A 21,580-nucleotide genomic window follows, 5' to 3' on the forward strand; every position below is an offset into this window, starting at 1 on the left:
CACACACACACACACACACACACACACACACACACACACACACACAAACACAAACACTAGCTGAAACTCTGATCAATGCAATAACCAAGCAACACTTGAGGACTAATGAAGTATTATATTCTACCTCTTGACAGAGGGCTGATCAGTTCAAGATGTAGAAAGAGATATACATTTTTGGAAATGGTCATAATGTGGATTTGTTTTGCTTATCTATACTTATTCATTATAAGGAGTTTTTCCTGTTTTTAACTTGGAGGAGGAGGGGAACGCAGGAAGGGGTTATAGATGATGATAATTTTTTAAAAAGTTAAAAAAAGGGACACTAAAATTTTATAACAGCATAGAGAAGAATAGAAGGAAGTTCAGAAGGCAGCAGAGATAAGCAGGACAGTTTTGAAAGTAATATATTAAATTTACCTATGTATCTTTCTATAAAGCAAGTGATAATGCAATTCACAATTTCATCCTTTCTGAGTGTTTACAATTCTTTCTTTGTGTTCTATTTTATTTGTAGAAATGCTCATTTTTGTGTGTATTTCTTTTCTTTTTTTGCGGGGGGGGGTGAGGAAGGCAAGGCATTGGGGGTTAAGTGACTTGCCCAAGGTCACACAGCTAGTAAGTGTGTCTGTCAAGTGTCTGAGGCTGCATTTGAACTCAGGTCCTTCTGACTTCAGGGTCAGTGTTCTATTCACTGCGTCACCTAGCTGCCCCTTAATGTGTATTTCTTAAGCTCACAATTTTTTAAAAAGCTGAAATTCAAACCTAGGCCATCCCTATCCCCAAAGAAAAGGAAAAAAAGTCATTGTAGTAGCTAGGAATGGAAGAGAAGCTTGAGTAAGGAAGATCACTTAGGAGGTTATTGCCATCATACAGGCGAGAGATGATGAGAGTTTCAACTACTCCTCTCTGCTGGCCTATGAAAGAGAGCCAACAGACAGCTCTCATCTGTGTTTTAACTTTTCCATGTTCAAAGGACAGACCACAGTACAGTAGAATGGACCTGTCCACTATAGGCTAAAATATCCTGAGAAATATTTTCTTTCCCAGAGCATCCAGGTTCCTGCTCATTTGAATGCTTCAGATAGGTAAAGGTTGCAGGTAGGTTGCACCAGTTTAAAAAGCATTTTCTGGTAACTAGTTGGCAAAAACAATATGCCCCTGCCTCTCCCTGCCCTGATTCAAGAAGATAGAGGAGGACATTCTAATCCATGAGATGACAAGGCATGGCAGTAGTGGATTGTCAAGAGTTCATGCTGAAACGCATGAGAGGGGCAAACATATGGTTGGCTACATGGCCTAAAGCTGAGATCTAGGGACGATACTATTCCTGAAACTCTGCATCCCAGTAAGAGGAAGAAAATTTCTAGGTTACATGATCCCAGAATCTTACTTTCTAGCAATAATGGGAGATTTCTTGGGTAGCATCAACTTTGGGGGATTGTCTCAAGAATAGCTCCAAGATTGAGAGTTGGGAGACTTAATCTTTTACAAAGAAGGTTCTGAGTAGCATGTCTCTTGGAGGAGGAAAAGGTTTATTCACGTGGCACCTGCTACTGGAAATCAGTAAAGGACTAAAGATGAGGGAGCAGAAGACCTGTACTTTGTTTCCTGTTATTAATGTGAATTGTTTGGACAAGGTCCATTGGAAAAAGGGTTGCCTATCTAGTAGTTCCAAAGTGTGTTCTATATGACCTTCCATTGTGACTTTGTTAGTCAAGGAGAAACCAGACCATGTGGGAGAAATTTATTTCACTAGAATGTCAGAATGTAGCCTCCACTGAACTTAAAGGGTATCATGAGTGGTTTATGCATTTTCTGTATTTGTTTTTGTTTTGTGTGAGTGAGTGTGTGTGTGTGTGTGTGTGTGTTTTGCTTTTTGGAGGGGAATTGGGGTTAAGCAACTTGCCCAAGGTCACACAGCTAGTAAGTGTAAAGTGTCTGAGGCCGAATTTGAACTCAGGTCCTCCTGACTCCAGAGCCGGTGCTCTATTCACTATGCCACCTAGCCACCCTTCTGTATTTGTTTATAGGCTCTTCTGAATCTTTTATATCTTCTGCATTTTTCTGGGAGGTGAAATGAAGACTGTCCTCTACTCAATATATATTTATTGCCTTGAATGCTTGTTCAGAAGTTGGGGATCCCATTCTTCACATTTGTGGAAACCTATACACACATTTGGGGATTTCTCAGAGCAAACTCTGAATAAAGGCATATGAGCCAAAGAGATAATGACCTTTTTTGAACCTACCTACAAGATCTGACTTGGTCTGGGTGAGTACAGAGTTTGGAGTGCCCTGGGTCATGGCTTACGTACCAAAATGTGTAAAAAAGAAGGTTGGTGAGTGTTGGAGGAAGAACAAGGGATAACTGATAGACTGTCTAGGTAAATGCTGACAGGATATTAAAAGAATGAGAGGAAGACTTCCATTGTGTCAGTAGTGGAAGTGAAAGTGAAAGTGAAAGATTTATGAGAGCACATTGACAAGAGTTATAGAGAAGTTGTAGATGGGTTATAATATGCATCATGGGAGGGAAAGTCACATAGATAAATATGGATTTATCAAAGAACTCCCAATAAAACTCTATCCCTATCCATGACTAGCAAGACCCTGGGGCCTAGTCCCTGAGACAAATCTTACTTTCTTCTACTTTGTCTTCTTCTTTTTTTTTTTTGGTCTTTTTGGAGGGGGAAAGGCAGTGACAATTGGGGTTAAGTGACTTGCCCAAGGTCACATGGCTAGTAAGTGTTAAGTGTCTGAGGCTGCATTTGAACTCAGGTCCTCCTGACTCCAGGGCACATGCCCCACCTAGCTGCCCCTAATTTGTCTTCTAAAGTAGCCTAATGATTGTATTCTAGGCCTCCAATTCTGTCCCCTGTTCTAGCCCCATACTCTACCAAACAGCCATGGGTACCATTATTTCCCTCTTAGCTCCCTCCCTCTAGAACTGAGCCTTCAAGTAGAGGACTTTAAATCTGACCTGGGGAGCTTAAAATAGAACCATACTTTCTCTTATTCCACCTTTTCCTTTAGATCAGATAAAGCCTAGCAATTATCAAGACTAGTCTGCAGTTCTGCCTAGACTCATTCCTTTCTCTTTCTTGGGCCTCTGGAAAGTTCAGGAGGCTTTAGGCCCTAGAGTTTCTAACCCTCCATGTTGATGGAAAGAGAAGCTTAGATTCCTCTTGGGTCATCTAATGCAGTGTGGGAAGATTTTTGGAGGGGTGAGTATTGGGCCCCTTGAACAAGAGGGACAAAGGTGAGTCAGTTCACAAAGACTGCTGTACGGTAGGGCTGCCTTTTATTAAATCTGAACTAGAAAAGAAGGGATGCAAGGAAAAGGAACAGGGATTAAAAACAGTCCTTAAGCAGGGCACAGAGAGGAGGACGAGGTTCTGGTTTACCCCAGTAACGCCTAATTATACCCTCTAGGTCTGGGTTTCTATGACAGTTGCTGAAGCTGTTGGTAAGGAATCCAGGGCCTTGTAAGCCCTTGCTTCTTGTCAGAGCTAGCCACCTTGCTTTGGAGACTGTGAAAGGTATTTAGAAAGGAAAGGGAAGGGAATGGTCATTGATGAAAGTGGGGGAAAAGGCTGCATATATATGTGTAGGGCTGATGGCGGTAGGAGGGAAGAGGACCCATACCCATCCTGACCCAGGCTTTGCTACTTGCATGTTCTTCTCTACATTTCCTAAATCCTACCTGCCCTCTAAGGGGGAAGTACTGAGGAAATGGTAGCAGGTGAGTTTGAATCTTCAGCAGGAGGCGGGTACCAGAGATCCCAGCTGTCCCTTATCTCCCATCATTCGCCACCCTCTTCAGTTCCAGATCTTGAGGAAGCTGTCCCAGGAGCCTGTGGCCACTGCCATCCCATCAGCTGTAACCCCCAGGCAACTGACTCTGTTGTCATGGCCTGAGAGGGTCCCTAAGGAAAAGGAAGATAAGCTAGACCTCTGGATTTGAGCAGATAAAGAGAGCATTCTCATCGATGGCAGTCTGCCTCTGTGGGGAAAAGAACTGTTCCTGAAAGCAAGGGTCCTCTCTTACCCTCAAAAGCCAATGAGATTTTCTATATGTGGAAGAGCCCATCAGAAAAGGCATTCCCCTCTAGTAGGGGATAAAGGAAACCCAGGTCCTTGTGGTTATAATGAAGGAGGAGGAGGGAGCTCTCTCTGATCTCTGGTGGAAGCTGGAGGAGGCAAGGACAAGAACAAGCAAGGCTAGTCCCAGAGGCCAGGTGGGTCCTAGCTTAACCCTTTGCATTTTGGTCAAGAACAGGTTAGTGAATCCTGGAGGAAACTCCTCTGAGTACCCTGATACACTTGGATGTTTCCCAAACTACTTAATACTAAATAACCTGGAAGAGAGAATCAGTTCTCAGATGCCCTGAGGGGCTCATTTCTGTTACTGCTGATTTGGCCTAGCCCCAGAACTGACTAGTCTGTGGCTTGTCAGTATAAAAGGGCCCATACAGACATCTACATGAACATCTTTCACTGTCCCCTGATGAAGGAAATGGGACAGTCCTAGATCATTAGATAATTGAGGGAGAGAGGGAACTAAGAATGGGGAAGATCATAGTATCATACATTTAAAGATGGAAAGGATTTTCAGTCAATCTCCCCCCCCCATTTTAAAGATGAGAAAACTGATACCCCAAGATGTTAAATGGATTTGAACTCAGATCTTCTGGCTTCACAGCCAACAGGGAATTCTGGGAATCTTCCCTCTGGTCTTCCTAACTTGATCTCTCATTGCTAGATACGACTACTACAGAGAATCAGGAGCAGTAGTTGTGGAGAGATGAGAAAGAATAGGGTTGCTGTTCAGTCGTGTCTGATCTTTCATGACTCCATTTGGAGTTTTCTTGGCAGAGATACTGGAGTGGTCTGCCATTTCCTTCTCCTGGCTCATTTTACAGATGAGGAAACTGAGGCAAACAGGGGTAAGTGACTTGCTCAGGGTCATACAGCTAATAATAGCTGAAGCTAGAGTTGAATTCAGGTCTTCCTGAATCCAGACCCAACTCTCTATCCTAAGTCGTCATAAAACCATAGAAATGGAAGGGGACTCAGAGAATGATACAGCCATCTCCACATTATAGAGAGGAAAAAAATGAGAAGCAAGAAGTGAAATGACTTGGCTAAGAGCACAAAGCTGATTAACAAGAGAGCCAGGAGTAGAATACTAATGTCCTGGTTCCAAGTCTGATCCTATTTCCACCTGATCTTTTTTTTAAGATCCCTTTAAGGGGATCATTTAAAGCAGTTAAGCGATGCAAATGAAATTGGGCCTGAAATCAGGAAGACCTGAGTTCAAATGTGACCTCAGATACTTACTAGCTGTGTGACCCTGGGCAAGTCACTTAACCCTGTTTGCCTCAGTTACCTCATCTGTAAAATTATCTGGAGAAGGCAATAGCACTCAAATATCCTTGCCAAGAAAACCCCAAATGGGGTCACAAAGAGTCAGACATGACTGAAAAAGACTGGACTGAAGTATGGGGAGAGCCTCCTGAGTTGCTGCCAATAGGAAAGTTCCAGATCATGGAGAACAGGTACAAAGATCCTAAATAGGGAAAGAGAGGATGCTGGAAAGAACCAGAGACTTAGTATGAAGAAAAAGGCAATCTTACCCACACGTTCGCCCTTCATGGAGTCCCAGATGTTGCAATTAAAGTCATCATAGCCAGCCAGCAACAGGCGGCCACTTCGAGAGAAGGCAACTGATGTGATCCCACAGATGATGCTTTCGTGTGAGTATGTGATCAGTTCCTGGTCAGCCCGGAGGTCAAAGAGACGACAGGTAGCATCATCTGAGCCGGTACAAATTGCTTCACCATTGGGGAAGAACTAAGGGGAGAGGAAAGATAAGTATCCCTTCAGGGGGCCCTTTTAAGGAACTCTATCCCCTAATTTTTTTCTTACCTTCTCCTTGACTCTCCATAGTCAATTTCCCTTCTACTTCAACTCTGGCCCTCTGTGATCCCCCAGCTTGACCTTTCCCTATTTTCTGCCTCCTGATACAATTAGGGGTGGCCCTTCCCTGAGGCAATTGGGGTTAAGTGACTTGTCCAGGGTCACACAACTAGTACATGTCTGAGGCTGGATTTGAACTTGGGTTCTCCTGACTCCAGGGACTGTATCTCTATCTACTCTATCTACTGTGTCACCTAGCTGCACTCCCTTTCCTTCCCCCTGCCCCACTTTTGATTTTAAAGTCTGTAGTTCTTATGGGTTTGGGAGATGTAAGAAGAGCTGGGCCAAGTCCAGAAGTTAGAGGTGGAAGGGCTGTAGCAGGGTAAATTAGCTAGAGTAAGGAAAGGGGAAACAAATGGTAGGTATGGAGTATAAAAACGGTCACTAGAAGGACATTCAGTTCTGAGTAATGGTAAAACCAATGAAGGTCTGTCCAAGAGAAAAAATAATAAAACATAATTCCTCCCTCACAGCAGAGAGGTAGAGAATTACTAGGACTGAATATTTTCTACAAGATCAAGCAGCCTTATATCAGATGCTTTAGTTTGATTGTTTTTTAATTTGTTCACATGGGGAGAGTGTGGTCTGGAGGGGATGGGGAAGAAATGATTATGATATAAAAGCCAAAGTCCTCAAAAAAAATATGTTAAAAAATCGTGTGCAGGATCCTTAGTGAATTAATGGAGTCCATGTAGAAAGTAAGAGGTACATACACAGATAGCATTGATATCAGACTCGTGACCAGTGAAAGTTTGGCGGCAAGTCCCCTCTCGAACATCCCACAGCTTGGCGCTGGCATCGCAGGCTCCAGAAATAAAGAGTTTGAAATCGGGAGAAACAGCCAGGCTCATGCAATCTCCTGTGTGGCCCAGAAAAACCATCTTCTGCTGCCCAGTCTCAATGTCCCACAGAGCACTGTAGGCAGTACGGGAGAAACATGGGTAGGAGAAAACAGTGGCAACATCTCCCCCAATTTTCCAGCCCCCCAAAAGAGTTAGCTCCTACAATCCCATCTTTGTTACCATGTGGTATCTCCAGAGCTGGTCACAATGTTGTTATCATCTAAGAATCGGCAGCAGGAGAGGTAACCTGGTGGGGATAGAAGAGCTGTCACCAGGGGTAGTGGCTGAGCCTTCAGGAAGGCCTGGCCTTCTTCATGTGGAGGGGGAGCTTAGGACCAAAGTCTCAGTTTGAAGGCAGACTTCAGAAAAACCTGGAAAGACTTATATGAACTGATACTGAGCGAAGTGAGCAGAACCAGGAGAACATTGTACATAGCAACAGTCACAGTGTGCGATGACTGACTTTGATAGACTTGGCTCTTCTCAGCAATGCAAAAGCCTAAAACCATTCCAAAAGACTCATGAAGGAAAATGCCATCCACATCCAGAAAAAGAAACACGGAGTCTGAATGCAGATCAAAACAGACTCTTTTCTTTTTATGTTTTGTTTTATATTTTTCTTTCTCATGGTTATTCCCATTCATTCTAATTATTCTATACAACATGACTAATGTGAAAATATGTTTAATAGGAATATATATGTACAGCCTATATCAGACTGCATGCCATCTTGGGGAGGGGGAGGGAAGGGAAATGGAGAAAATTTAAAACTTATTAAAGTGAATGTTGAAAACTAGAAATAAATACATTTTTTAAAAAGTCTCAGTTTGAGAAGTTTCCTCTGCCAGGGACCTCACCTGTGTGGGCAGAGAGCTCCCGGCTGACTTTGACGTTGCCCTCGCGGGATTTGAGGCTGTAGATGGAGCACATATTGTCCAGTCCCCCACAGGCCACGAAGTTTCCCGAAGGAGCATAGGCACAGGTCATGACCCAAGAGGAACGAAGCGGAATGGCATGAACCTGGTAGGGGAGGAGCAGAATAGCGTAAGGACTGGTAGTAACAGGTTTAGAGCAGAAGAGGGAGGAAAGTAAGTTAGAGAAGGAAATAGAAATAGGTCCAAGAACATGGCAGTAAGAAAGGGGCTTTGCCTGCATAATGGGAAAAGTTCTTCAGGGTGGATGGGGAATGATCAGACAGGCACCTTGTTGGTTGTATAGGTATCCCACACAATCAGCTTCCCATCCTGTGAAGCACTCACTAGCAGCCTAAAGAAAGAGTAAGACATCCAGGTTACTCAAGGACTTCTCCCTTTTCTTCCCTGTCCTAGGTCTTCTTCAACTCACTTGGAGTCAGTAGACCAATGCATGGCATAGATCTTGGCCAGGTGTCCACGGAGAGTCCGGCGTGTGCGCATCTGAATCCGCCCAACGACCTCAAGACCAGAGGTAAGCTATAAAGGACAGAGGTTAATTAGAGTTTTTGAAGCTACCTAGGTTTCTGCATACTGATTCCACTCCATCCCTAGACTGTCTTCTCCTACAATGTGACTCTGAGCATGAAATCCTGAATTCCTCCAATCTGCTTCTACACTTTCAAAGCCCTGACCCCAATTCCCATTTCCTTTGGTGGAAAAGCTCTTACCTCTGCCAGGGTGGTGTCAGCACAGGCTTTCCGGGCATCCTGAGGGGAGAGCAATCATCAAGGGAGGGGAAGGGCAAGAGGGAGCCAAGGAGGAGGCTAAGGGTCCTCATTTGAGGGGGAGCTGGAGGAATCCCCAAGTTTGAGGGGGTCTTAGATATGCGGTGTCAGCTTAGAGGGTTCGAGGGGCTGAGAAGACTCCACAAGTGTGGGGATCTCTGGGGGGGTTAACTGTAATGGGGGGGGGGGAGATGACCGTAATCAGGGTGGATTACCGTAATCTGTTTCTTGAGCTGTTCAGCTTCCTGACGTAACTGCTCCATCTCCCCCATGGCTAATAGATGAAACTGCTCCGGTTTTTGCCCTGGGAAGGGCATGTAGATAATTAGGGAACTCAATATCTGTGCCAATTGTACCTCCCTTCACCCCCAAGGTCTCCCTTCTGACCTGACCAAGTCATTTAGGCTGTATCCCTTCATATTCCACCTAGACAGCCCCAGAAGGGAGTAATATTCCTACTAATAGCTCCCATTTATACACAAAATGAAGGCTTACAAAGCACTTTCCTCACAACCACCTTGGGAGGTAAGTGGTACAAATGCCATTACCCCATTTTATAGATGACAGAAGAGGCTAAGAGAGTGAAATAAATCACCCATAAGTGTTAAATCTAGGGTTCCACATACTTTTCACTATACCGTAGAAATAATTAGACCCTTTTACCTGGAGCAGTGTGGGATCCTTCCCCAGGAAAGAAAACCCTTCCTAGGGTGCCTTCAAATGAACAAATAAGTTTGCCGGCTTGCTCCACAAATAAATCCCCATTCCCTCTAAGTTCATTTATGTTAGGATCAGCCCCACCCTTATTCACCAGAGCAATCTCTCCAGCCCTTCCCACCCTGCTACAGTAGCAGGAACAGTCCTTCTTACTTGAGATTGAATTTGAACTTGCTCTGGATCTTGGCTCTTCTTCCCTTGCCTCTGGTCCAGTGCCCTTGGGTCAGCTGCCCCAGTTCTACTACTGGAGACTGGCCTGGTCCCAGTGAAGTAAGGGTTGGATAAAATCAGGTGGGGAAGGGGAAGGACTAGAGTAGAAGGTTAAGGTCAGGACAGTTAGGATACTGTCAGGGACCTGAAGGGAAAAGGCTAGAACTAGATGGGGAGAGGCAGTGGAGGGCTGAGTCTTGGTGGAGACTGCCAGAGAGGGCCAGGTTGCCTTGCAATGTTCCCCTGTATTCTTAGTTGGGGGGCATTAAGGAAAGATAGGGGTGGGGGAGGAGGAGCATGTGCTTATCAGGCCACCTCTCTGATGGCAAAGATAAGAGCATCAAACCACAGCTGGGATTAGACTAAAGCTGTTGAGGATTAGGGGGTCAGACTTTTGTTGTTGTTGCTGGGGGGAGGGAGACAAAAATGATAGCAACAATAACTCCCAATTGAGATTATCCTAGGAGATGGAAGACCCAAGCCAGATTCCAGGACAGGGAGCAGGGTGAGGGTTAGGGAAGATAATATTAACAAACACCCTTCTCCACTAGCCCAGAGTAAGTGGCTCCCTAGGACTGAAGGAATCACCAACAGCCAGTAGGGTTTACGAGAACAGGAGGGCATCACACAGAAAACAGATGAGATTAGAGGAGACTGATCTGGATAATCTCCCTCCCCAAACCCCCTGCCAGCTGTCCACAGGTCTTACCTTTAGGGGAAGGGCTGAAATGTGAAAGGAGAAGAATGTGCAGGGTGGGGATGTGTCTGGATCCAAGACTGGAGAGCCAAGGATAAGATTAGGCCACCTCAATTTTTCCCTCTCCTCAGTATCAAGCATCCAACAGCTACCTCCCTATTCCCCAGCATCCCAGAAGGTCCAATCTTAGGAGAGCAGGGTGGTTAGTCAAAATGTCCTGGAACCCATTAAAGCTTTGGTAGAGAAGAGCGAGGCTGAAGATTGAGGCACAAAAGGAGGGACGATTTTGGGCTTGGACCATTTGCATGAGCAGAACAGGTGACAGAGATTTCATTAACAAATCTGGAGGCCTTAACTCAACCGCCTGGCAGTACACAGAACCATCTTTACATTCACATTTACAAGTAGCACAAAATTTAGGATCTGAATGTCATTTATTGCTTTGTGTGACAGGCTAACTGTGAGAAGGGGATGACCCCCCACCTTTCCTCCCTTCCCTCCCTGCCCCCAATGTACTCAAGCACTTTGTGCTCTACCATGAGAGGGAGTTTGCTCATAGACATCTCCCTCTACAAGGGAGGTCACAGGTTCAGCCCCCATCCCCCTCCCATCACTCAGTAGAGGCGAAATGTTCCATTGTTCTTCCTGTCCTCCACGGGGGCTTGGGATGGGGTTGGGGAGGTCAGCACGCTCAGGAAGCTACATTCTTCCAGGCTCTGAAGTATCCCGCCCCTTCTTCCCCTCCTACTACTTGCAATCCCACCTTCATAACAGAAGTTCTATCCCCTCTGACCCTTGAAGTGAGAGGTGAGCTTTTTCTGTTCAGTTCATTATGACTTAGAAGGCACTCAATGGTGATTCATGATATCAGTGGGTCATTGTGTGGTACATAGAATGAATGTGGCAACACCACTCTTCCCCCTGCCCCCTTGGTTGGGATGTCTCTAAGTAATCTCTCCTTCACCCCTTCAAAGCTCTTCCCGAGCAGGACGTTGCCTTTTGACCTCTAATCGGGCTTGGTGTGGCCTCCTTCCCAGGGCACTGGGAGGCTCTGGGGAGGAATCCCCACTTCGTATTTCCCCCTCCTCAGGTTCTTCCTGTTCCTGTAGCAGCATTTCAGCCTCTGCCCGGTCCTGGTTGAGGGGATGTAGAGAAAAAGTCGTTGAATCTTAGTTGGAAGAGACCTAGCAGAAGTTTTATGATCCCAGCTACTATCCAATGCAGGAATTCTCTCTCTAACAACCCTATTATACCATCATCCATTCTCGGTTTAATTAAACACTTCTAGGAACAGGGAGTATACCTCATTGTTAGACAGCTCTGATGTCATCGGTCAAAATTTTTTTCTTATATTAAACAGAAATCTACTTCCCTGTAACTTTTACATTATTAGTCCTGGTTCTGCCCTCCGGAGCTACATGAAATAAATCTAATCCCTCTTCCAAGTGACAACTCTCTAAATATGTGAGTTCTCATATCTTGAGACTCTTCTTCAGGTTAAACATTTCCAATTCACTCAACTATATTTTATATTACCTCATATTTTCAAAACCTCCTGCTATTCTGGTCACCCTCACCTGCATTTTATTAATGTCCCTCTCAAAATGTGATAGAATAATTCAACATAAACATTTGAGATATGGGCTCACCAATATGGAATATAGTAGAATGGTTACCTCCCCCCGACTCTTATTCCTAATTCTATATTTCTGTTAATGTAGTTTAAGATCAAATCACCTTGTTTGGCTACTACATTTCATTACTGATTCATATTGAGCCAGTAGTAAACTACTGTAAACTAAACTATTAAACTAAAACCATCATCTCTTTCATATAACCTGCTCTATCCAGTTTTCTCCTATCCTGTATTTATTAAAATGATTTAACATTTTTTTCCATTCATGTTATTGTAGCATATTGTTTTCCTGATTTGGCTTACTCTATTCTGCATCAATTGAAATCTTCCAATGCTTCTCTGAATTCTTTGTATTCATTTTTTATGGCACAACAATATTCCATTATATTTGTTTATCACAGTTCATTCAGGCATATTCCCCAGTTGATAAGCATATAAACTGTTGCCAATTCTTTCTTATCACAAAAAGTTCAGCTATAGATATTTTGGCATATGTAGCACCTTTCTTTCTACCTTTGACCTCTTTGAGGTATATGTGGTATAATCTCTAAGTAAAAGGATGTGGGCATTTTAGTCACTTTCTTAGCATAATATCAAATTATACACATGATTTTTTTAACCTAACCCTCCCATCAGAACCACTCTATTTCCTCTCTCATCCCACTCCCTTGCTCTCCTGTCTCCTCTCACCTGCTCCATGTGCTCTGGGGCCCGAGTGTGCCATAGGGCTAAGGTGCATCGCCTTCCCTTTGTCACAGCCCATACTCCATGGGGATTCTCTCCCCCAGAGCTGAAGGCTACGAGGCGTCCACACTGAGGGCGAACTTGGGCCTGGGATTCAATGGAGGGATGGGGGAGGAAAAAAAGAATGACTCTCATGACCTTCTCCCTACATCCCATATAGCCATGGCCTCCTCCAGGGATAGACCTATAAACAACAGTCTCCTCCCACATAGCCTAGGTTCAAAACAAAGGCTAACAAAGGGGGTAGAGATGATTTCTGGGTCTCAGACCAGGCATGAGGTATGGAGACATGTAGAGAGTCTCCTTGAACTTCTAGCTTCCCCTCACCCACCCACACCCCAGTGAAGCATCAACCAGGGGAACTAAAAAAAAAATCGTAGAAGCAATGAAGCAAAACTTAGTTATAAGAATGTGGGAGATATCTCTCTCTCTCTCTACAGAACTCAGTGTGTTGGGAATATGTTCCCTGGCTCCTCCCTCCCCTGTCACATCCCAGAGAACAATAGCTACAATCTCCCTCATCGTCAAATGTAGGGCAAAGGGAAAAATACCAGCAAGTTTCAGCCCTAGTCAGCCAAAGTATAGCATCCTGGGCACCAAGACAGAGAGGCAGAGATACTGAGACCTGGGGGTGAAGGGAAGGGAGCCCCAGATGGTTCATCCCCTATTCCTAAGGCTTTGTTCTGGGGTCTGCCTGTTTTCTGTTTATTCCTGGAAACTTTATCTCCTACCTAAATGAACCTTATTAAATAGGGATGTGAAACACTTTAGTAGGGTAGAGGTGGGGATAGATTTAAGCTAAAAAGGGGAAAAAAAACCTTAAGAAAAACCTTGCCTTCTTCCTTACCCTTCCCTCACTCCAAGGAAATATAGAAAATAAGTAGACTTAACCAGTCAAAGATATGTCCATCTAGGAACTGGCATAGGTAGATAAGACAGAAGTAGACAGATAACTAAATAGGCACCCCCCACCCCCCTTTCAGCTCCAACTTCGTGCTTTCTCCCAAGGAATTCAATGTTTTCTTATAACTGGGACGGTTTTTGGGGAGGCAAAAATGTAGATCTTTTTCCTAGTGACTTGAGACCACTGGGTCATGGGAGTGGATGAGTAGTAGCAGCAACAGTATTGACAGTAAAGTCCCTGAATGAAGCAGTAGATAGGACAACATGCAGGTTGCACTACCTTCCTCAATGGGTACATCCCAGGGAGAGAAACATGGCAGAGATCTATGGGTAAATCCTGATTTATTGGCAAAGAAATAAGGAAGGAAGGAGAAAGAGAGAGGGTAGTAGGGAAAGAGTTAAAGAGCCCCAGTCGTTTTCCTGCATTTGCCTCTGGGCAGCTTCTGATTTGAATCCTGACCACCCCCATCTCCACCCTCCACCTCTCCCAGCCCCATCTGGGTTCCCCCTTCCCTGGCTCACCGTCACTGTGAGGGCGTCTGGCTCAGTAAAGAATAGGTCCCCACCCTGGAAGTCATCGTTGAGATATAAGAGCCCACTGGGGAGGGAAAAGGGGAAATAGTGAGCCTCTTCTCTATGCCCAGATCACAGAATTTAACCCTTCAAAGAACCTTAGAGTCCATCAGTCCAATTTCTGTATTTTACAGATGTTAAATTTGGGAGACACCCCCATCCTTAAAGATTCTGCCCTATGAAAACTGTGGAGGAGGGCATACAGACTAGCCTTCAACCCACCCTCATCCCTACCTGTAGTCCCTGTAAGTATATGCTGGAGGCTCCTTCCAGCACTCCCCACTGTAAGGGTCCAGGAGACAGTTGTCAGCATGGACTGGGTGGCTCAGATCCATCCGCTGCTCCTGCTCCCCTGGAAGGTAGAGCCATTAGGGAGAAACGCGCAAGTCATTTCTTTGCATCTCTTCCTATCGCATCCCAATAGGCCACTGGGGATGGACATTCCCCCTGGGGCCACAGATATTACCTGGGAAGAAACAAACCCTGGGAAAGATCTCCCTGACTGAGGACCTGGGGCGGGGGTCAAGCATGTGGGGGATCTGAAGGGTGTTAGACCTCGGAGAAGAGGCCTTGAGGTGGGGGCAGGGCAGCGGGTGAAAGGAAGCAGTAGTAACTACCATCGATGGCACTTCGGCACACTAGGTGAGTGAAGGAGAGGTGCAGGGGCCAGTCAGGAGAGAAGTATGCCTGGGTCAGGTTCCGTGCCCGCTCACTGGCCTCCAGCAGCAGCTTAGCTCCCTGCCTGCCCACAGTTCCAGCCCGGGCCAGCTACAAAGAGCAGATGGGTTCAAAGAGTGAAGAAAAGTAACAGAGAGAGAGGCAGCCTCTCCCAACAATTTCCTTGGGTTTAATAACTCTAAGGTTTCCTGCCAGCCTCCTTTTTGTTGTTGTTTAGTCTTTCAATCACATTTTACTCTGTGTGACCCCATGGACAAAGTCCATGGGGTTTTTCTTGGTTATGATATCAGAGTGGTTTGCCGTTTCTTTCTCCAGTGTGCCCCACTTTATAGATGAGGAACTGAGGCAAGTAAAGGTTAAATGACTTGCCCAAGGTCACACAGCTGGTGAGTATCTAAGGCCAAATTTGAACTCAGATCTTCCTGACCCCAGACCCAGTACTCTATCCACTGTGCCATCTAGCTGCCCCTGCCAACCTCCTTAATATCCTTAAATTCTGCTTACCTCTACCAAATTTGGAATATAAGCCTCAGGCATCTGAATTAACAGCCTCCTAGAGGAGTCCTTCCCCCAACCCTGAGCAAATCTCCAAAGTTCCCAGAGCATCTCTCCCAAATCTGGGGAAAAGATTTAGGAATACAGGCCCCTTCTCACCTGTGCAGCCCTGAGTACTGTTAGCCCCTCAAAAAGCTCATGAGGAGTGTGGGGGGAGCGCCGGCTCCGGTAACCATCTCCTGATTTAGCCGCATCCTAAATGGACAGAGAGGTCACAGGATGGTCATGGTACCAACTCCCCATCAGCTCACAAACTGCTGCCGATTTCACTCTGCACTCCTCCATGGGAACCCCAGAAACGTCCTGTCCTCTGTCCTTCAGGGGAGGTTAGAGGTCACCAAGCTCCTGGGTATTCTTTCCCCCACCTCACCTTTGCCAGCTGCAACAGGATTTCACACTCAGTCGGGGTGAGCAGCCCATCCAGCACCGCCCGCTCGGAACCATTTAGCTGCCCTGCATCCTGGGTTAGGGTCACACCCTCCAGAACATGGATATCTGATATGGGAACAGCAGTGAGCTGAGAGGGTGAAGAGCCAGGGACACCCAAGGAGAGGGTTCTAGGAGCCCTTAGGGCACACCCAGGGCAGTGTCAGCTGGTGAATTTAAGCTTCCCAATCCCATCTGTCCCCCTCCCTTTCAGACCTCCCAGGAACTCACCCCTCCATTTTGCCAGGGACTCTGGCTCCGGAGTTTTGGAGTCCCAAGGCCTCTTCTCCTGATCCTCTCTCCAGGGTAAGACACATGCTCAGTTGGGAAAGAGGAGATTCCAAAGACCACTTTGAAAGATCCCCCCTTCCCCTCTGCCAGGAGCCCTGATCCTAATCTCACCCTTACCCTTTTGCCCTCCTCCCAAATCACCTCCTCCCATCCACCTCCATCAAAAAGCATATCCTACCTAAGCTTCTTTCTCAGTCCCTCAGGGATAAAATCCTCTGGGGTCCAGGGATCCTATAATAGTTAGGAACAACTCCCTTAACTCCCATCCACCCCAGGCATACTCCCTCCCCCCAAAATCCCTTCCCCCTTGGGATGACTTTGTTTTATACTTCCCACCCAAATGTCCTCTCAGGATTTTCACAATGGTGGACATTTATGGGGTGGGGAATATGGTAGGAATCCTCCACAGGAGGCATCTAGGGAGACATCACTTACAGGATCTTTAAAACTGGTCCCCAGGTGTACCATGGCATAGTATAGCAGCTTCTTCTCCCCCAGAGATTGAAGGACAAAATGCCGGATGTTCTAGGAGTGTTGGGGACCAATGCACAGAGAAGAAAGTTAAAAGACAGAGATGTGAAAAGATCCCCTACCCCAATTATATACTGGAGTCACTTCTATGGAATCTGGGAGTGAACTTTGTGGAGTCTTTGTGGAACTTCCTCTGTGCAGGGATTACCATTTCTATAGCATGGGGTTTAGGACTGGAAGAGAATTTAGAGGTCATGTGATCCCACCCATCATTTTATAGATAAAGAAACTGAGGCCCAAGGATATGGCATGACTTGCTCAAAATCACCCATTTGGTAAGTAGAAAAATTAGGATGTGAACCTCTGTCCTCTGACTCTACCACGTCACACATTCTTATTGTTGACTGGATGTATGTACAAAGTGATTTTGATATTATAAACTTATAATGTAGTATTCTGGAATAACCATTCCCAAGGGGTTGGAGGTAACTTGAATCACAGGCAAATGGGATCAGAGCCATAGTAAGAAGCAATTACAGAGTCACTGAAAAAAATGGTCCCAAGCCTTAGGGAGGGAACATTCAAAGGCTAGACAAGAAGATGAGGATACTGAAAACAAGAGGACCACCATTGGTGAAGAAGACCGCAGAGTGAAAGTGAAGTGCAGCCCCAAGTTAGAAAGGATACTCATACCCAGAAAGAAGACTGAGAAACACATTCTGGAGGGAATCAAGAACAGCCCCAAACCTATCTGTGGTGCCATCCAGAACCTGCTTCAAGTTAGTGTCATCTTCATTTGGCCTAGTGTTCAAACCAGACAGAATGGAGATAAAGAATATGAATCTTGGGACTCTGAGCTGTACCAGTCAAGGCAACCTGTGACTGAACTTTGCCAAGTCAGGACAATATTCTGTCCTCTCTAAATCTGTCTACTCTTATGTTCTGGGTTTTTGGGGATTTTTTTGCTTTGGGTTTACTCCTCACCTTAATTTCCTAGTAAAATTCCTTTTGAAAAAAATTCTAAACTTTTTTGTACTGATCTAAAGAGAAAAGAGATTTATCCACATTCAGCCCAAGATAACTTTGGAGATCAGAGCAAACCTAGAGAAACCAGCCTGGTGATGGCAGGGTATGCTTTGGTTCCCTACAAGAAAGGCGAGACTGGGGGCAGCTAGGTGGTGCAGGGAATAGAGCACCAGCCCTGGAATCAGGAGGACCTGAGTTCAAATTTGGCCTCAGACACTTAACACAGAACTAGCCATGTGACCTTGGACAAGTCACTTAACCCCAATTGCCCTACCTTCCCCCCTCCAAAAAGCAAAAAAGAAAAGAAAAGAAAGGCAAGATATAGACGGGGCAGAGAAGTCAAAACCCAGGAATGATCAACTGCTTATCCTTTGCCTCTAGGAATTTTGCCTTCACATGTTTTTTTTCCCCATTCACTGTTCTTTCTTAGTACTCAGAAATACTTTTAATTCTATGTGGGCCAGGGTCAACTCCCCTACATGAGAAACTCTAAGGGTGCTAAAACTCATATTGGAGTCAGGTGTGTGTGTGTGAGTGATTGTTCATGTGTATGGGGCATGGGTTAATGGGAACAGGATGTAGTCATGGAAGGAAGCTTACATGTGGGATTGGGGGAGTCAGCGGTGATTATAAGAGAGTAAGGGGTTATGCCAGGAGGAGAATGGAATCCAGAGTAGAAACCCAAGTTTTGGAGGCAGAAGTTAGGTGCTTAGTTTGGGGACTGAAATGTTGGGACCAAGTGTTACAGCTTACCTCTCTGGCACTAAGGTCAGAGCTCTGTTCTCCCAGCAGCTTCTGGTATTTGTTCAGGGCTCCCTTCACAGCCTCATCCTCAGGATAGAAGAGCAGGATACTCAAGGCATTTTCCATAGCCTGGGATAGATTCCCCACTGGAGATGGAGAGATGGGGTCAGGGACAGAAAAACATATAGGGTAGGTTCAACAGAAAGACAAAGAACAGGAAGGGTGAAGATGTATAGATAAAGAAGAGAGGGAAAGAGACTGATGGAGGGTATGCCATCTCTGTTGGGGATGTGAAGGGATGGTAATGGTTCTCCCTTCTCCTCCCCCACCTTCTGCTGACACTATCAGTCCTACCTGAGGGAGGTTTTTCTGTGTCCAACACCTTTAAAATCTGACTCACAACTTACCTAGTTCAGCAAAAGAGCAAAGAGAACAGAGAGAGAAGGAAACAAGGCAAGATATAGGCATTGAGTCTAGAAGGAACTTTAGAGGACATTGCCAGGGCTTTCCCATTTTCCAAAGAAGACTGGAGGCAATCCTGAAGGAAATAAAAACAGAGACCCAGCAGATACACAGCAAGGGAAATGGAAGGATATGATTTAAGGAGCTCTCATTTAGATAACTTTTGCTACCCTTTGCTGAAAGCCAAGAAAAGATTGCCCCATTCCCAGCTTGGCTCACCTTGAGCATGGGCTTCCTGCAGCTGCCACAGCTGGCTGGGCAGAAAGTCAGAGATGGGGGAGTCCTGGCCAGGCCGAGTGGCTACAACCCCAGGACAACGCTGCCGGCACTGCAGAACTCTGATCCAGTGTCCTGAGGGAGAAAGAAGGGATGTAGGCCCTCGAAGATCCAGCCTCTCCCCACCACAAGCTCAGCCAGCCAGTCAGTCCTTTGCCTTCCCCTAGATCAGCCTCAAACCTGCAATAGCCTCATAGAGGCCGCTCTGGCTCTCAGACTGAACCTCCCCTTCCTCTTCCTCCTCTGTGAGCTGCTCCTCTGGCCCCTCACACTCTGCCCGGCAGCTCTCCATCTGGGCCAGGCTCTCCCTAAGGGCCTCTTCCAGGAGAGGCAATGCAGCTGCTACCTCCTGTCTCTTCAGCAGCTCCAGGCCCTCATCATATGCCGCCTAAAGGAGGGAGCAAGGATTCAAACTGTTGTCCTAAGTACCATCTCTTGGAGGCCCACCTCATGGCAATTAGGTGGTGCAGTGAATAGTGCTGGGTTTGGAGTCAGAAAGTCCTGGGCTCAAATCCAGCCTCAAACACTGTGTGATCCTGGGCCGGCCATTTAGCCTGTGTTTGCCTCAATTTCCTCAACTGTAAATTGGGGATAATAATAGCACCTCTCTCCCAGAGTTGTTGTGAAGATTAAATAAGACAGTATTTGTAAAGCCCTTAGTATAGTGATTAGCACAAGGTAACTGCTATTTAAATGTCAGCTACTATTACTACTAACTAAAAGGCCCATTTGTCTAGTTAGTAACCATGAGAAGGTTATTAACTTTCTAGAGCCTTCTTTTGCTCGTTTTCAAAATGGTGATAAGGATGCTTGTGATAGCAATAGCTATCTCACAAGGTTGCTACAAGCACTATACAAATATTAAACTATTGTTATTTATGTAGGTCCTGCACAAATACGTAGGATGGAATGGATACAAGAGCTAGAAACAGTGGTATCTTAGCAGGCTGAAATAAGTTTGGAGACATTGTCTTCTCTAGCAAATGCCACTTTATATCTGACTTACCAGAAAGGAGGTGGGAGATGGAGACTGAAATCTTAAAATTGTAAAATGCTAAAACTCGACAGGACTCTGGTCTAAACTCTTCAGAGAGTGGAAATGATTCACCCAAGGTCACTCAGGTGGTTAATGGCAGAACTGAGGCTGGAAACCAGATCCACTGTCTCCACAAGTCACCCAAGTGGTCTTTCTATTACAACTCTGGTCTGTTAAGGACGTGAGCAAGATGAGAAAGGCAAAGAGTGGGCTTGTTTGGAGAACTCACCCAATGAAGGGGGTTTTCAAGGTCCCGGAAGCTCTGACGCCTCACCCCAGACATTCGATGATATTTCACCATGTCCTCCCGGATCTGGAGATGCTTTGGGTTCGCCACATAGAAGGTGTGGGCTGCTGCCACTGCCAGGTCCAATTTCTTCAGCTTTGAGTCAGTCATTGGGAGAGTGGAAGGGGCATTGTGAGAGCGAACCCCAAGGAGAGTTCCCTCCATATACCATATATGCTCTCTCTAAACATACATGCCACCCTGGAACAGTTTCCTAGGTCCCTCCCTGATGGACATTGTCCCATAATCAAGACAGTTTTTAGTTTGACATATCATACTGCCTACCCTCCTCATCCTCCACATCCCAACTCTTGGGCAGGCTCCCAAACCATCTGGTATTTATTCTCCAAAACCAAGGTACAGAATCCTGTCCCTATACATCCAGCGGTCAGTCTTTTCCCCTTGCTGAGGACCACTGCCCCTCATTTCAAATAAGTCTTTCTATGGCAAACATTGTCATTCCACATCTATGGGGGTAGTCCTGTGTAACTAGCTGTTGACAAGCTCTAGGTCTGAAAGAGACCCTAGTTAGACACCATCCTTTTCTTGTCCAACCCCTTCATTTTAAGTCCTGACTTGGAGGCAGGAAATATCTGGGTTCAGATCCCACCACCAACTTTTACTAGCTGGGACCACTGATTAAGTCATTTAACTTCAATGAACTTGTTTCCTCAACTATAAGATAAGGATAAGAATACCTTGTGACATCCCCCACAAGGCTGTAGTCAGAGCTAAATTAATATACCTATATGTTGTCAGTTATTACTGAGAAATGACCAAGGAGGGAAAGTGACTTGGCCAAGGTCACAAAAGAATAGCAGACTCAAGCCTAGGGACTGTGGGTTAAAGAAATATTAGGGAAATGTAGGCAGCTGGGCCAGCTGAGGTGTTTCAGGATTACCATAGGTATCAGGTTGGGTGGGATAGGCAAAGCAGGGGAAGGTGAGAAGACACTGTTCCCCCACCCCCAACTCCCTGAGTCCGTGAAAGGGGTCAACTGGGGGAGGGGATTGGGAACACGACCCGGATGAACATGTAGGCTTTTAGGACCCAAAGTGTGTACAAAAGGAGGACTAGAGGGCCTGCGGCACTAGGCAGAGTAGGAGTCCAGGCCACATAAGCAGAAAAAGCAGGAAGCTGTTTTTTCCATTTACCCCCGCCCCTCCCCTCCCCATTCCCCCCCTCTCCTCCTTTACCAGTTTCTGCATCCTCAGGAACGCGTTCATCCAGCCCTCTTCCCCTCATCTTGTCTGGCTCCAATATCCTAGCTCTCCCAACACCGCCCCCCCCCCCCCCCCCCCCCCCCCCCCCCCCCCCCCCCCCCCCCCC

At 45.9% G+C, this 21,580-nt stretch overlaps 4 protein-coding genes across 5 annotated transcripts in view; all 4 read right to left on the reverse strand.

The window, feature by feature from the left end:
• The window catches only part of EMG1 (EMG1 N1-specific pseudouridine methyltransferase), a 370,137-nt gene that overhangs the window by 198,468 nt on the left and 150,089 nt on the right, over window positions 1-21,580 (reverse strand). The gene's annotated exons all lie outside the window — the stretch shown is intronic.
• Window positions 1-21,580, reverse strand: part of TPI1 (triosephosphate isomerase 1) — a 204,943-nt gene that overhangs the window by 33,268 nt on the left and 150,095 nt on the right. The gene's annotated exons all lie outside the window — the stretch shown is intronic.
• On the reverse strand, window positions 51-10,420 carry GNB3 (G protein subunit beta 3). 2 transcript variants are annotated; one of them, XM_069101571.1, is made up of 10 exons: window positions 9,391-10,420; window positions 8,736-8,824; window positions 8,464-8,502; window positions 8,166-8,272; window positions 8,024-8,087; window positions 7,679-7,841; window positions 7,002-7,068; window positions 6,693-6,894; window positions 5,637-5,853; window positions 51-3,926 (listed from the first exon to the last, which is right to left on the reverse strand). In XM_069101571.1, exons 2-10 carry the CDS (start codon window positions 8,790-8,792, stop codon window positions 3,820-3,822), a joined length of 1,023 nt encoding a protein of 340 aa, XP_068957672.1. In that variant the 5' UTR covers window positions 8,793-8,824; window positions 9,391-10,420; the 3' UTR covers window positions 51-3,819. The 2 variants fall into 2 exon arrangements, with proteins under 2 accessions (XP_068957672.1, XP_068957670.1); XM_069101569.1 differs by having other exon boundaries at window positions 8,736-10,420.
• Window positions 10,560-21,580, reverse strand: part of P3H3 (prolyl 3-hydroxylase 3) — a 12,418-nt gene continuing 1,397 nt past the window's right edge. The window contains exons 2-15 of the mRNA XM_069101567.1: window positions 20,195-20,347; window positions 19,110-19,317; window positions 18,873-19,004; window positions 18,201-18,337; window positions 16,386-16,475; window positions 16,129-16,181; window positions 15,891-15,958; window positions 15,604-15,728; window positions 15,333-15,428; window positions 14,618-14,768; window positions 14,235-14,352; window positions 13,950-14,025; window positions 12,471-12,611; window positions 10,560-11,277 (exon numbers count right to left, since the gene is read on the reverse strand). Of these exons, the coding sequence (XP_068957668.1) occupies window positions 11,113-11,277; window positions 12,471-12,611; window positions 13,950-14,025; window positions 14,235-14,352; window positions 14,618-14,768; window positions 15,333-15,428; window positions 15,604-15,728; window positions 15,891-15,958; window positions 16,129-16,181; window positions 16,386-16,475; window positions 18,201-18,337; window positions 18,873-19,004; window positions 19,110-19,317; window positions 20,195-20,347 (1,713 nt within the window). The 3' untranslated portion in view covers window positions 10,560-11,112. The remainder of the gene's footprint in view (window positions 11,278-12,470; window positions 12,612-13,949; window positions 14,026-14,234; window positions 14,353-14,617; window positions 14,769-15,332; window positions 15,429-15,603; window positions 15,729-15,890; window positions 15,959-16,128; window positions 16,182-16,385; window positions 16,476-18,200; window positions 18,338-18,872; window positions 19,005-19,109; window positions 19,318-20,194; window positions 20,348-21,580) is intronic.

The sequence above is a fragment of the Petaurus breviceps genome, unplaced genomic scaffold, assembly GCF_028583685.1.
Source record: "Petaurus breviceps papuanus isolate PSGF00001 unplaced genomic scaffold, PetGlider_PUasm1.0 470, whole genome shotgun sequence".
NCBI lineage: Eukaryota > Metazoa > Chordata > Mammalia > Diprotodontia > Petauridae > Petaurus > Petaurus breviceps.